Raw genomic sequence first — 14165 nt, 5'->3', positions numbered from 1 at the left:
TTGAAAGTTTAAAAAATGTTGTGTCCGTGCATTTACTCATGAACCATTTAACCAAACCTTTTAAAATTTTAATATGTTGTTACTGACAACAAAATGAAGGTCAAGTTCAATAATGACGATTTTGACTTTTACTGTTCAGGAGTTACTGTTCTTGAAAGTTTAAAAAATGTCGTGTCCGTGCATTTACTCATGAACCGTTCAACCAAACCTTTTAAAATTTTAATATGTTGTTACTGACAACAAAATGAAGGTCAAGTTCAATAATGACAATTTTGACTTTTACTGTTCAGGAGTTACTGTTCTTGAAAGTTTAAAAAATGTAATGTCCGTGCATTTACTCATGAACTGTTCAACCAAACCTTTTAAAATTTTAATATGTTGTTACTGACAACAAAATGAAGGTCAAGTTGAATAATGACGATTTTGACTTTTACTGTTCAGGAGTTATGGTTCTTGAAAGTTTAAAAAATGTATTAAGGGCACACAGTTTGTCCTGCTAGAGGGTCATTTTCTATCTAGTTTATATGTTGTTATTGTTGACAACATGGAAGTCAAGTTAGATATTGATGATCATAAATTTTACCTATAAGGAGTTTTGGTCCTTGTGATATTGATAAATGCCAGAACACAAATAAATGTTTTTTATTTTTAAATAAATGTTAAAGAATCCGGTTTACTGTCATTTTGACAGCTCTTGTTATGTAATTATTTAACATTATAATTTAAATATTATAAAACTTCAACCTGGTTTTTTTTTCTCCCCTTGTTCAAATATTTAAGTTGGGTTGACTGCGATTTTTAACATTTCAAAAAAGATAAAACAATGAAAGACCAAATAAATTGACCAAAAATTATAAATATCATAAAGCAAAAAAATAAAATGAAAAAATATAATTATATGATAATAAAATAATTAACTATAAGTAAATCTCATGCATGCATGCAGTAATCATCAAGTACATGAAGGATTTCATTGTATGGGGCAATATTCGTAATTGTTTCTCCATAGACGGTAATTATAATGTTTTCTTTTGTAGCTCAGCCCATATCGTAAACTTGTTTATGTATGATGGCTTGTTTCGAAGCTGAGACATTTTCACATATGTGGTTAAATTTTCGGGGTACAAAGTGTGATTCATTTTTCCGTAAATTAGCATACCAATATCCTTTCGTGATGCGGTGGTAAAAAGTCCCTTTTTTCACATAATAATTTCTTTCAAAATCTAATACTTAGAATACATAAAATAACTCCATAGTTATAACACATTTATTGTCAGGCCCTATACTTTCCAGATCAACACAAAAAGTTAAGCTCAGTCACTTGTTAAAAATTTAAACATGTCCAATATCACTACTCAGAGATTTTTTGTTTACAAACAACTTTTGTGTTCCTCAATCAGAGGCATATTAGGGATATTGTCCCATATGAAGAACAGGAACTTAATTATTTTGTTTGGTGTTTCAGGAAGGAGCAGGAGCTACTGCAGCATCTAAACAGTCCAAGATGGTGTCACAGGCTGGTACTTCTAAAGCTGCTTCTCAGATGGCGGGCTCTAAAGCTTCACAACTTCCTAAACAGTCTCCTAATAAAGCTAAGAAAAGAATGAAATACAAGGTAAGTGGAATCTTATTAGAATGACATGTCATAGATGAATATTATAACTAAGAAATCCTTAAAAAAAAAATATTTCCTACAGAGGCCATTAGAATATTTCTCGATTCCTATAAACTTTCAGCTTTTTTAGAGGAAATAAGTTCTTTTTTCACTTTATTTCTCAAGAACTTTTGCAATAAGTTTTCACAATTATTGGAAAAATGCAAAAACTTGGCAGCAAACCAGAGTTTAAAAAGAAACTTTGGTGAAAATTTAGATTTTTTTTATTGAAGCTTAGCAAAGACTTGAAGCAAGGAAAAAAGTTGTTAATCTATTTGATACTTTAATCAAGTACACATTTGATTGTAAAACTTAGGCATTAACCCTTAATTTGTTTATTTAAGTGCTAAAATTAATTCTACTAGAGTATAAAACATTGTTATTTTGTATTTCAGCCAATGGCATCCACTGCTAGAATAGCCAATGATGTTCTGAGACAGGCTCAAGAAGAAGCAGAAGTTAAGGTACCATAAAGATTTTCACTAATTATGTTATAAATGACTGTAAAAATGAATTTTGGAGTATAAATCATAGAGACACCAATTCAACGACATCAGTCGTAACACATGCATATACAAGTAAAAATGTGTTATTTCACAACTGACACACAATGACAAGTTCTTTGAAATTGCACATATTTAGAATTTTCTGTTGAGAGAAAAGTACAATGTATATTATTGGTATACATTCATGTCAAAATACTTAATAATCAAAACTTACAGAAATTTATGATTATCTCAAATATTTTCTGGACAAAATATTCTGCCCCTTTAGATCAAAATGTAGCACAACAAATGTACCTAACATTTTTGAGACTCAAAATTGTTCATTTCAATTTTCATTTTGTGAATTATAATCATAAATTTCCTCTTTCAAATTAAGTCTTTTGTATGTAATTGTATCCAATTTGATCAATTGCATTTTCATTTAGGCAATTGATACCTGCTCCAAATATTTCCCTGAAATCTTCAGGATGTCAGTAAAGAGGAAGAAGCTGAGGAGGTGGTGTATGGATGAGATGCCATGGCGATGTCAGGTAATTAACAAATACAAATCGGGTCCTCAGTGGCCTAGTGGTCATCTACTGTATCATTAGCCTTTCAAAACTGAAGCTGAGAGATCAAACCTTGCAAATCTCAATTGACTAGGATTGTCCATTTTCCACCAAAGGTCAATGGTTCTCTCCATTCACTCTGGCTTCATCGACCAATAAAAACTGAAATCTATGTAATGATAAAGCTAATAGTGCTGAGAGTGAATTCTTACCTATAATTTATCAATCAATTAAATACTAAATAAAGGCAACAGTAGTATACTGCTGTTCAAAACTCGTAAATCTATGGACAAAAAACAAAATTGGGGTAACAAACTAAAACCAAGGGAAACACATTAAATATAAGAAGAGAACAACGACACAACATTAAAATGTAACACACACAGAAACAGACTAAGCATTAGTCAAAATCCCATGAGAATAACAAATATAACATCAAAACCAAATACGAGAGCCGTGGTGTAGTGGTTAGTGCATCGGACTACTAACACAAAGGTTCCTGGTTCGATTCCCGTTTGGGATGAAAATTTCAGGAACTCAATTTTCGGCTCTCCCTTGACACCATTTGCGAGTATGGTCTTGAGGAAACGATGATAGTCCGTCGGACGGGGACGATAAATGGCTGGCCCGTGTTAAGAGAGAGCCACATCTCTTGCACGTTAAAGACACCCTTGTAGATTTCGAAAAAGAGTAGGCTAATGCCGCTACAAGGCAGCACTCGCACCCGCAAAGTGGAAAGGGATTAATATAAGTTGCAAAACTTGTTTCCCAATCCACTATAAATAAATATGTTTAAACTAATTAAACTAATCAAAACCAAATACATGAATTTGGGATAGAAAAGTACCGTCACACTTCTTATAGTGATGTGAATTCACACTCAAATATAAGAGAAAACAAACGACAATTATACTTTCCATTTGCTTATTTTTGTTTCAAGATATACACATTTTACAGTGTTTTACTTATATGATGTAACTATATGGAAAATATAATTTTTGTAAATTTTGAATTTAGATAACAAAGAAGTTCTAGCCTGAATCTACTTTAAGCCAATCGTTTCTTTTTCTATGGATGCTTTTAACTTTGTCATGGAAAGCATGTGCAGTTATAAGTTTTGCATTTTAATGGGGAATAAGACAGAATTTTCAAATGTCTCTAGATTTGTATGCAAATTAAAAAATGTATTATTTTATATATGAAACATATATGTAATGTAATATTGTAGTTTATATGTATGATTTTGTTTGAATGTGAATTTTGTTTTATTTTACAGATGTCATTGATACAAGGACTGAGTCACTTTTCCAACTTCCTGCACAAGCTTGAGACCAGAGATAAGATGATGGGAGCATACAGTAGTAATTTATACAAGTAAGTCAAACAATTTGAGATCTCAATAAATTTATTATGTGTGTTACCAATTTTCAGATATGCCTGTTTGACACAAAGTTTTATGATACCAAATGAGCATGCATTTGTCAATGAAGCAAGTGTGCTAAATGTTTAAAGAAATAGCATGCATCAAACCAGTGTTTAACTAATACACACAATAGTCATGCATTTCTAGAGAAAAAGATACAGACAAAGGCATGAAATAATTTCAATGTAAAAAAATCTTTTGTGCTTCTTAAAAAAATTTCATCTTGAAAAGAAATATGTTTCTTAGCTGATCAAGGTATTAAAACTTATCCTTTATTTTCAGGACTAATTTCCTAGACCAAGAATGGTTTACTTTTGAGACGTCTGGTACCCTTATTGTTGGCTGGGAAGGGGGACCATCCAGGAATGTTGAGCTCTCTAAGAAAGATCAGAAAGAACTACAGAGGGTAATGAAGGCCAGCAGGGAGGACCGTGTATATGAAAGTCTAGACCTAGCTGATGAGAGACCAAGGACTACAGCTACTGGCATTGAAATAGCAGCTGCCCTAGCTACTGGTATGGGTTGTTCCAATATCTATTGGGTGCTGGGAGACTTAAATTAATTTAATATGGGTGTTTGTGTTTAAACCTAGTCTGTTATTCATTTGTCAGGGGAATAGTATGTTACAGAGAGTCACTTATTTATGGAAGAAAATAAATAAGGAATTGAAACATGTATGGTGAATATATTATGTTTTTGGGACTGAAATTTTCCATTCTAATTTTGGGTCAGGTATTTCTATGTTTTATATATGAATTACCTTAGCCGTTATTGGTAAAAAAATTCTGGGTAAAAATTTTCTCAATGCTTTTCAACTATGTTCGGTATTTGGATTATAGCTGATGAGTCTTTCGTATACAAAGTTTTACGTCGTATATCTATGAAGAGTTTATTAACAGCAATCTGGCGTTTTAATTCTTATACAAGTAAAAAATTGTTTTTAAATGGTTGAATGCCTGATAAAAAAAATGTCAGATGCAGAGCAATCTAGAACTTATTTTGAGTTCAACTTTTCTAGAAATGCAATAAGGTTGGAAAAAAATTCTGTAATCTTAAAGCATGTAAATATAACCACAACTGTTTATGTTTTATAGGTGCTCCTCCCCCACAAATGTACTTCTTCCCACCAGAGCAGGAGGACACACCTAGGACATATAGATCTGAAGCCAGTAATGCAGACCCTCCTAAGGTTCAGCCTAAGAACACTGATACGCTGATACTGTCAACTAAAGTTACACTGGAATCTATGAAGAAATCATTTGCATTCTTCAACAGAGCTATTGTAAGTATTTGGTAGTTAATGAGCTTTAATTTACATTTGTTTCATTTTTGTTTTATCCTGAAACTTTGCTTATGTCGAAGAAAAAGTGAAATTAAATGACAAAAAACGAGAAGCAGAAACTATCTCATTAGGGCAGAAAATGTGTTCTATATAAATCAGTGTACCGATACCTCAAGAATAAAACAGCATGAAAATTAATTTTGAGTCCAGCCCAAATTGAACATTACAAAAGTATAAGAAAGCATCTATGAATTACTATTCAAACTGAACAAATGTTGGCCCTGAATTTTCTCTTAAGACAAAATAAAGAAATGAATATCTGAAAAAACTGTGGCCTATTTAAATGAAATACATGTATCATGGTCACTTCTTGACATACAACTTGTATATGATATAAACAATCTATGAAAAGATGAATCATTCAAGCATAAAATATTGCAGGTACTAGCCCATAGAGGACAGCATTGGACATTACTACAGAATTCCTGTCGTGCTTTATGGAATTGTGCCCACACAGCTTTACTGAGAGCTGTCAGTTCTCAGCCTGGAGGAGAGGAAGGACTGGTGACCATTGACGAACTTAGAGGTCTGGTCTGGATGCCAATGTACATGGCTGCAGACAGTATTCTGGATATGATGGTCCAATTCCAAAATGTTCTGGAAGCTCAAGCATTTAAGGTATTTAAATTTATATATTCGGTATGTATTGTCTTCCAATAAGATTGATTTTTGGTAGACAGAGAAGCTACCCGACTACCACAAAAAATCTATACAAACTAAAAACAAAGCCTATTTAATAACTTCATGATATCATCAGAAAACCATCCATTTATATTTTGTTTATGGTTTTAACATTCACATTTTGTTATGGAAAAGCTAATTTTTCTAAGGTGTGTTGCTACTTATAATCATCATTTTCAACCATGTTATAGTTTGTGATTAGGTCAATTCATGTGTTTTCTATCACTTTAAGTTAATTTTTTAAAGAGAGTTTTTAATAAAATACAGATTGACAAATTAGTAAATCGAAATGTATAATTTCAGGCAAAAAAGAAAGCAACAAAGTTGGGAGATTATTTTGAATCATGGACAGGGGACATTAAAAATGAGAAGGGAGGAGCTAATTTAAAGCATGAAAATCCATTGGATGATATGAGTTCATTAGACATTCGTTGGGTGAAGCGTTTGATTCTCCGTGTGATAGAATTACTGTATTATGAACAGAAGTGGGAGAAGTTGGTAGACATTGCCCTTAGGTTTAGTGCTCTCACAAAGTAAGTAGGATTTTTTTTAAGAAGTTGATATTTAAGATTCTATTATTATGACAGCAGAAAACTTGTTTCTTTTTAAGCATATGATAATGTGAAGGAAGTTCTTGCAAGTTGACAATTCTGTATAATGGTAAAGAAAACATCAGGTTTTTATTTTCAGAATAATGGTTTTTGAAGTAAATGTTTTAAAGTAAACAGTTGCATAGTTTGGGCATTGCATGCTCTCTATAACAGTTTGATAACTGATAAATGAAAAAGGATTTTATAATTTTGATCCTCAGCTTATTTTTTAATAAACAACTTTAATTGCTTGTGACATATATGTTTGGAAAAAAAATTTAATTAACATGTTGGAAACAACACTTTTTTGTTATTTTTTGAAACTAGCCTTTATCATGACATATATATTTGAAAACACAAAAAAAACAGTTTTATAGTGAGAAAATACAGGGTTGAAACCAGATTTAAATATTCATAAAAAACCAGCTTCACAACAAAGTTTAATAGTTCAGTTTGTTCAAAACCGTTTAGAATTACCAGCCAGTAAATAGATTGTCAGAAACAGAACTCACCTATGTATTTTCTTCTTCAGTGATCGTTATGGTGAACAAATTATTCCTATACTTGTACAAGCCCAGAGACAACTACAGAGGAAAATAAAGAGCTTGAAGGGTGAAGGACCACCACAATCACACTATCTGTCATTAATGCAGAAAATTGGAGGTATAGTGACTGCTAAGGACTATCTACATGCCCAGCTACTGACACATATAGACAAATCTAACTTGTCTAAAATATCTCCTGGAGCACAGATTGATCCCATGGGACATGGAGTCTACACAAGTAGGTTTATACCTTTAATAATTAGTTAAATATTGGTTGAATATATGGAGTACAAATGTATGCAAGAGGAAAATAAATGTTGCAACTGAATACATTGATCATGCTATTGTTCTGATAGCCCAAATGATGGTGGATATGTTTTGTAAAGAATATACTAGCAAACTAAGTTAGATTTTAAACAAAGTTTAATATTTACATTTTTTTGGAAAGCAGAAATAAAAAATGGACTTCAAAATTTCATTCTTACAGTCTCACATTTCTTATGAAAACTGTATTAGTATCAGTAGGGTTAATTAAGGCCGAATTTGGCAAATAAGTTTGAATATTTATAGTTATTTTAGAAAACAGAATGACTGCATAAAGTCATTATTTCAGTCTCAGAATTGTACTAAAATCATCTAGTCTGAGTATAGTCACTTTAAAGCTAAATTGAGCAACTAAGATAAGGATATGCAGAAAAAAACCATTGAAGTTATCAGTTTTCAACATTTTATAGAAAAGTTTCCATTGTAGGTAAAGATGGACAAAGAGTAGTATCTGTACCACTGGACATTCCACACAGTCTACAGACATTGAGAGATGTATTAGATAAGTCACAGTACACCAGTAGGGCACTACAGCACAGTCGTAAACTGTTAATGTTATATCTGGCTGGACAGCAATTAAATTGTAAGTTCAAAATAAGTCGCTTGATTTATGTATTCAAAACATAAAAGAGGTTGCGTTTAATATTATTAAAATTTTAATCTTAAAAAATATTGTTTCAAAGTGAATATTCATCTTCAGTTACAACCCAAGTTAAAGTTTACAATGGAATCTCATCAATATTTTTTATGAAAGTAAGCTGCTCAATAGTTTACAAGTCAGGAGGGGTTATAAAGATTTAGTTTTGCCTCTATCATTACCTCTGTTTCCCTCAGAAGCTACAAGTCAAAGCTTGTAATATGACTCCAAGCTTCATCTGGTCATATTATACTGTGTGACACATTTTCAATACCTGCTATATAGCTAGGTTCTCCTTTATTGACTGGAGACTTAAAGGGGGTGTAGTCTGTGAGATTTTAGCACACAGTACATCATGTTATTTTGTTTGTTATTCGAGCACTCAGCAGGTGATGTTTTTTCTGAGTAGACATGTATCTAAAGTAGAATTTCAGCCAAACACTGCAGTAAAAAAGGTGTGTGTGCGTAGTCAGTGAGTTATTAGCAAACAGTACATCTTTTTTTATTTGTTATTTTAGCAGGTGATGGTTTTCTGAGTAGACAAGTATCCAAAGTAGAATTCCAGCCAAACACTGCCAGACCTCAACCCACCATGCCACCAGATATCAGCCATGATGAGTTTGAATATGTAGACGATGTACAAACCTCATGCATGCCACGTTCACAGTTGCCTACAGTCCTGTCCTCTTATGAGAAAACAATAGGTATGTTTTAAAATTGTATCAATATTTTGTATTCCAAGGCTCATATTCTAGATGGCACTCACACCACATTTTCCTATATGTATATATTAAGGATGACTGAAAAGTGTTGTTAAAAAGTCAATTTAATTAAAGATGAAGTACATAAATAAATAAATATTTTTTTACTTTAATTGACAAAGGAAACAAATCATGAAAATTTAAGATCCTGATGAAAAGAAAATGATACAGTACAGATAGTAGTATCCCAGGTTGATGTATTAGTATAGACACATTTTGATACACTGAACTAAGAAAAGTATAGGAAAGGCAAATATGATTTTTTTACATTCACATTTCTATTTTATGTAATGAAGAGATTAACTTTGGATTTACGTTTTGATTCACAGACATGCTGAATGCCAAGAAAGAGAAAGGATTGGCTTCACAAGCCATGCATGAACTTGGAAATCTACAGTATCATGCTGGTAATATTAGGTATGTTTACTTCTTACTGAAAACACATCTTCATCAATGGTAATGTTTTCCAAGTTTACTAAATTCCAATAAATGGTCATTCACAAAAATGAAAATTTAATATTTGGGTTAAACTATAGAATAATATGATGAACCCCAAAACTCAAATGTAATTTGACATAGATCTCAAACAGATATGGGGTATTCTTAACCAGTAATTGTTATCAGTCCTCTCCTGGTACCTCTCATGTTCAACATCATTGTATAGGCAGTGATGCATGTGGCTAGAGGAGAAGGCAGATGCAATTATTAACCTTATCAGCATATTCAGGTATTCTAATCCAGAATGATAAAGGATGTGTATGATCGAGTAGAAAATTTGGAACAATTAGCATAAGTAACTTTTTAATTTTAGACTGTTATTGAAAAATTTAATATAAATATTTTTTATGAATTAACTATATAATTATGTATCACAATATATACTTGGTGTATTTTCAGATGAAATAAAAATAAATTACAAAAAAAAATTGTTATCAGTCGTAAACAACTACATTATTCAATGTTATAAATAATATGTAATCAACATGCATTTTTATGGCCCTGCAACGAAGTTGTTGGTGTCATATAGTTTTTTACCCTTGTCCGAAAATCCGAAATTCCGTAATTATGTTATTCCGTAATTCCCCTACAAACCATTATACAGACTTTTTTCTAAACGCCTTCATATTAGGCTGATTTTTGGTAGATGAGTTACAGATCAAGTTTATGTTTGGTTTCGCTCCACTAATTTTGCGGAAATTACGAGCTTTGGACTTTGAGAATTTGTTGAAAATCGTTGAAAATCACAGTTATACAGACCTTTTTTCGAAATGCTTTCATATATTGGGTTGATTTTTTATATAGGAGTTAACCATGATGAGTTACAGATCAAGTTCAAGTTTGCTTCCGCTCCACTCATTTTTGCCAAAATTATGGGCTTTGGACTATGAGAATTTGTTGAAAAATCACAGTTATACAGACTTTATTTCTAAACGCCTTCAGATATTGGGCTAATTTTTAATATGTGATTTAACCATGATGAGTTACAGATCAAGTTTAAGTTTCGTTTTGCTCCACTCATTTTTGGCGAAATTACGGTGTTTTGACTTTGAAAAAATGTTAAAAATCACAGTAATACAGACTTTTTTTCTAAACACCTTCAAATATCGCACTGATTTTTAGTATGTGAGTTAACCATGATGAGTTACAGGTCAAGTTAAAGTTAAGTTCTGCTCCGGTAATTTTTGCTGAAATTACGGGCTTTGGACATGATTACTTTGAGATTTACAAGTAGTTTTTCCTTTTTTTTCACATTTGAAATTATTGAAATCTGTACATTTTTATGTTTATATAAAAAAATTGCTGAACATTTATTAAACATGTCAAGCAGTAATTTCTTTTTTCTTTTTCAGAGGAGCATATAAATACTGGTCTGATTCACTTGACTTGGTATTAAACACAAGTGATGCTATCCATACATGGAGGAGCTTACTAGACAGTTCAGATGTCAGTGGAGACATGCTACAGAGGTGTGGTCTATGGGGATGTATGGTGGGCGGAGTACTGGCTTCTAATATAGCACAGTAAGTGTTCTTTTTTCCTATATTTATATCTAATACAAGGATATATTTATGAGGGTCAATGATACTGCAACTGAATTACAAATATTATTCGAAAGAATAGACAAAAAACGATCAACAAATGTCGTCTGATAATGTAGAAACACTCAATTCATAGTGCAAACTGTAAATTATCTGAATTAAAGACAATTTGGGAATGCATATGATTTATGATAACCACCGTCTTTGGTTAGGGTTTAACTGGTGTGGCAATCGTTTCTAAATATTTATTTCATTTTACGAATTAAATGGCAACCATTTTATAGTCTCACACTTCTTTCTTAATAACTACTTTCAGTTTAAAACTATTTTGTGATAATGATCATAATATCTATCATGTTGAACTTGTGGATTATTCCAGAATAATTTCCAGAATACAAATAATTTATTTAGGAGCATTTATATTTTCAGATACATACTGACTTCAGATTTAGGATTAAGGATGGAATGCTGTTTTCTATCTGGCTATTTCTTCAAGGTATGTACTCAATAATCCTGTGATTTTAGAGTGATATTTAATATAATTGTAAATCACTCTGGAAAAGAATTCCAAAGTGTTAATCTCAATGAGAACTAATTTTAAAAATTAAAAAATTTAATATTAGATTACTGAAAATCACAGTGAAATTAGACAATGTGAGGTTTGTCATTTTCAGGATTCAGAATTTATAAAATGTATACCTTCACACATTTTTTTATTTTTCCTGATCTCAAAATTTTTGTCACTTTATGTACTTACCATTCTACAGATTTTTTTTTATTCATTGTAGGCATTGTTTAGATCATCTTTACCCCACCCCAGGGCTGATAGAGATTATGCCTTGTATGATGTAGGAGAAGGTTGTGAAGTAACAAACTTAGTACCTGGAATAGACCTTTTGTCAGAGAAGTTCAGAAGCGATGGTAGACAACTTGCCGCTGCTTTGAGATGGGTAACTGAAGAATTAGCCAGAGGCAATCATAATTTGTTTGTAAGTATTTTAAGAAATCTGAATGTAGACACACTGTTTATATTTTTTGTGAAACAGACATTCTACTGCAATTTGAAATAAGCTCAAGATATGCAAAAATCCAGTAGTAATTGATTTTATGGAAAAGGGGAGTATAGGTATGTTAAAAGGAATTTTTGATTGGCAGAAAAGATGATGTAGGGAACAGTCAAAAGAAGATTAATGTTAAATAATTAAACAACGGCTGTTAATTTTTCAGGTACTTCCACTTCTGACATTATACTCCTATTTAGCAACATTTGTATCTCGTGACCTCCAGAGGTCAGTTGATGGAAGGATTTTGAAGGTCAGGGTACTGACAGAGTTATGTTTGTTTAATGAAGCATTTATTGTTATGCAAAGACTGTTACATGGAGAAAGGCTACCACATATTGGAGACAGTAATTTCAGACAGGTGGAATCAAAAATGAGCTCTCTGAAGTATAACACTAGTAAACCTATCACAGAACCTAATAACCTAAAGGTGAGAATTATAAAATAAAAACCATTAAAGCTGATCTATAATACATTTAATTCATATCAAAACTTTTACTATATACTGATTTCTCACATGTATTTCAGTTTGCACATTTGTTTATGCAAGGTTTACTTTTTTCTGACACATGCTATGGCTTTCGTTGTTATTGATAACTGTTAGATGTTTGAGGTCCAAATAAGCATTTATGATACTTTCAGATTTTATATCTTATCCTACAGTTTTTACAAATTCAATACAATATGATTAAGATAACAATTAGATATGATACAAAAGCATACTACAATTTTTTTACGATAGAAAATTTGACTTGAGTTACAATGTTAAGTTTTTACATTACTTTGTGTATAATGTTTGACATATTGTAACAAAAGGTATGGACAAGTTATTGAAACACATCATGTTTACCATTAGTTTTTTTTTCTTTTCAAATATGAATAATTCCAATTCAAACTTGTATGGGAATAATGCAACACTCACCAAATACTTTTCTTGTTCAGATTTTTAGTTCTACCATACAAAGTAAGACATATATTTTGTTTTTAAAATGATATTCTACATTTTCCATGATATTTTTATGAGGATAATGGTTTTATTTGAGATTTTTCATGGACGCACAAATATTCCAATTTTATATTATCGCGTATGGACTTTTTCAATAGTCGGTACTTATAATTCTTTCAATCTTTGTAGCTGCTTGAGATGGTATTAGATAAAAGACTGTCTTCCAGTTTGGCTACTCTTTACGGTCCACACATGACATGCCATCTATCTTTGGCCCAGGCCAACTTGTTCATCAAACTTGCAGAGACACTCCATGTTATTCCACTGATAGAAGATACATTGTAAGTATGATGGCCATAGGGCCATGGACTACAATTAATTGTCTTGAAGCATTTTAGAAAAGATGAGCTATATACTTATCAATACCAATCAGACAACTCAAGAGCTGTTCTAAAAACCAAAATGTCTTTTTCCATTCTCAATTTTATGTTTGCACCTGGCATAATCACACCTTCCATCAAATCAGTTAAAATAGAATTTTCCAAATTTTATGTAAGCTTCTTTTCTCTTATTTCCACCACGTAACCTAGAAATGACAGAAAGAGAGAACGAAAAAACAGTAAGCTTATAAAAGCACTTCATACATATGAAATTTATAAAGTGATATTTTTATTTGCTTTTAGTTTAAAATGTGAAATAACAGGATTTCTATTAATTTGATTTGTAAGAAACATTAATAATACATACATGTTGTACTAGTTCAAAAGTATATTGGTTGAATTTTCATGTAATTATTAATTTTATTTTATTTAGGATAACTGATAGTGGTGCTAAACCCTATACAATGAGTACCATGTCAAAAGGTGGATTGGGTAGTAGAGGAGTTAAACTCTCCACAAGCAGTGCTCAGTCTAGAGCTACCTCTAAATCAGGGAAGTCCAATGACCCAAAGAAAGAAGATGGTAAGAAAAGTAACATTAGGAGAGAAAAGTGATAAGTTTTCAAATTCTTTTTCATTCAATATAGATAATCAAGAATATTTATTTGATTGCATGAATGGAGTTTGTATGGAATAGGCAAAACACAATTCCAAATGTAGGGCTATTTA

The 14165-nt window shown here is 31.6% G+C and overlaps 1 protein-coding gene across 3 annotated transcripts in view; it reads left to right on the top strand.

Annotated features, from left to right (window-relative positions):
* LOC134682382 (cilia- and flagella-associated protein 54-like) overlaps window positions 1–14165 on the top strand; it is a 67250-nt gene that overhangs the window by 34009 nt on the left and 19076 nt on the right. For all 3 annotated transcript variants that reach the window (XM_063541764.1, XM_063541763.1, XM_063541765.1), the window contains 18 exons: window positions 1466–1615; window positions 2050–2118; window positions 2586–2690; window positions 3985–4082; window positions 4414–4646; window positions 5226–5413; window positions 5855–6091; window positions 6458–6687; window positions 7277–7527; window positions 8041–8196; window positions 8769–8954; window positions 9341–9428; window positions 10862–11032; window positions 11480–11546; window positions 11839–12039; window positions 12278–12541; window positions 13247–13398; window positions 13871–14019. In XM_063541764.1, the coding sequence (XP_063397834.1) occupies window positions 1466–1615; window positions 2050–2118; window positions 2586–2690; window positions 3985–4082; window positions 4414–4646; window positions 5226–5413; window positions 5855–6091; window positions 6458–6687; window positions 7277–7527; window positions 8041–8196; window positions 8769–8954; window positions 9341–9428; window positions 10862–11032; window positions 11480–11546; window positions 11839–12039; window positions 12278–12541; window positions 13247–13398; window positions 13871–14019 (2995 nt within the window). The remainder of the gene's footprint in view (window positions 1–1465; window positions 1616–2049; window positions 2119–2585; window positions 2691–3984; window positions 4083–4413; window positions 4647–5225; window positions 5414–5854; window positions 6092–6457; window positions 6688–7276; window positions 7528–8040; window positions 8197–8768; window positions 8955–9340; window positions 9429–10861; window positions 11033–11479; window positions 11547–11838; window positions 12040–12277; window positions 12542–13246; window positions 13399–13870; window positions 14020–14165) is intronic.

The sequence above is a fragment of the Mytilus trossulus genome, chromosome 1 (genome assembly GCF_036588685.1).
Source record: "Mytilus trossulus isolate FHL-02 chromosome 1, PNRI_Mtr1.1.1.hap1, whole genome shotgun sequence".
NCBI classification, from domain to species: Eukaryota; Metazoa; Mollusca; class Bivalvia; order Mytilida; family Mytilidae; genus Mytilus; species Mytilus trossulus.
Note: the sequence above shows the minus strand (reverse complement) of the source record. Positions and strands in the feature narration are given on the sequence as shown.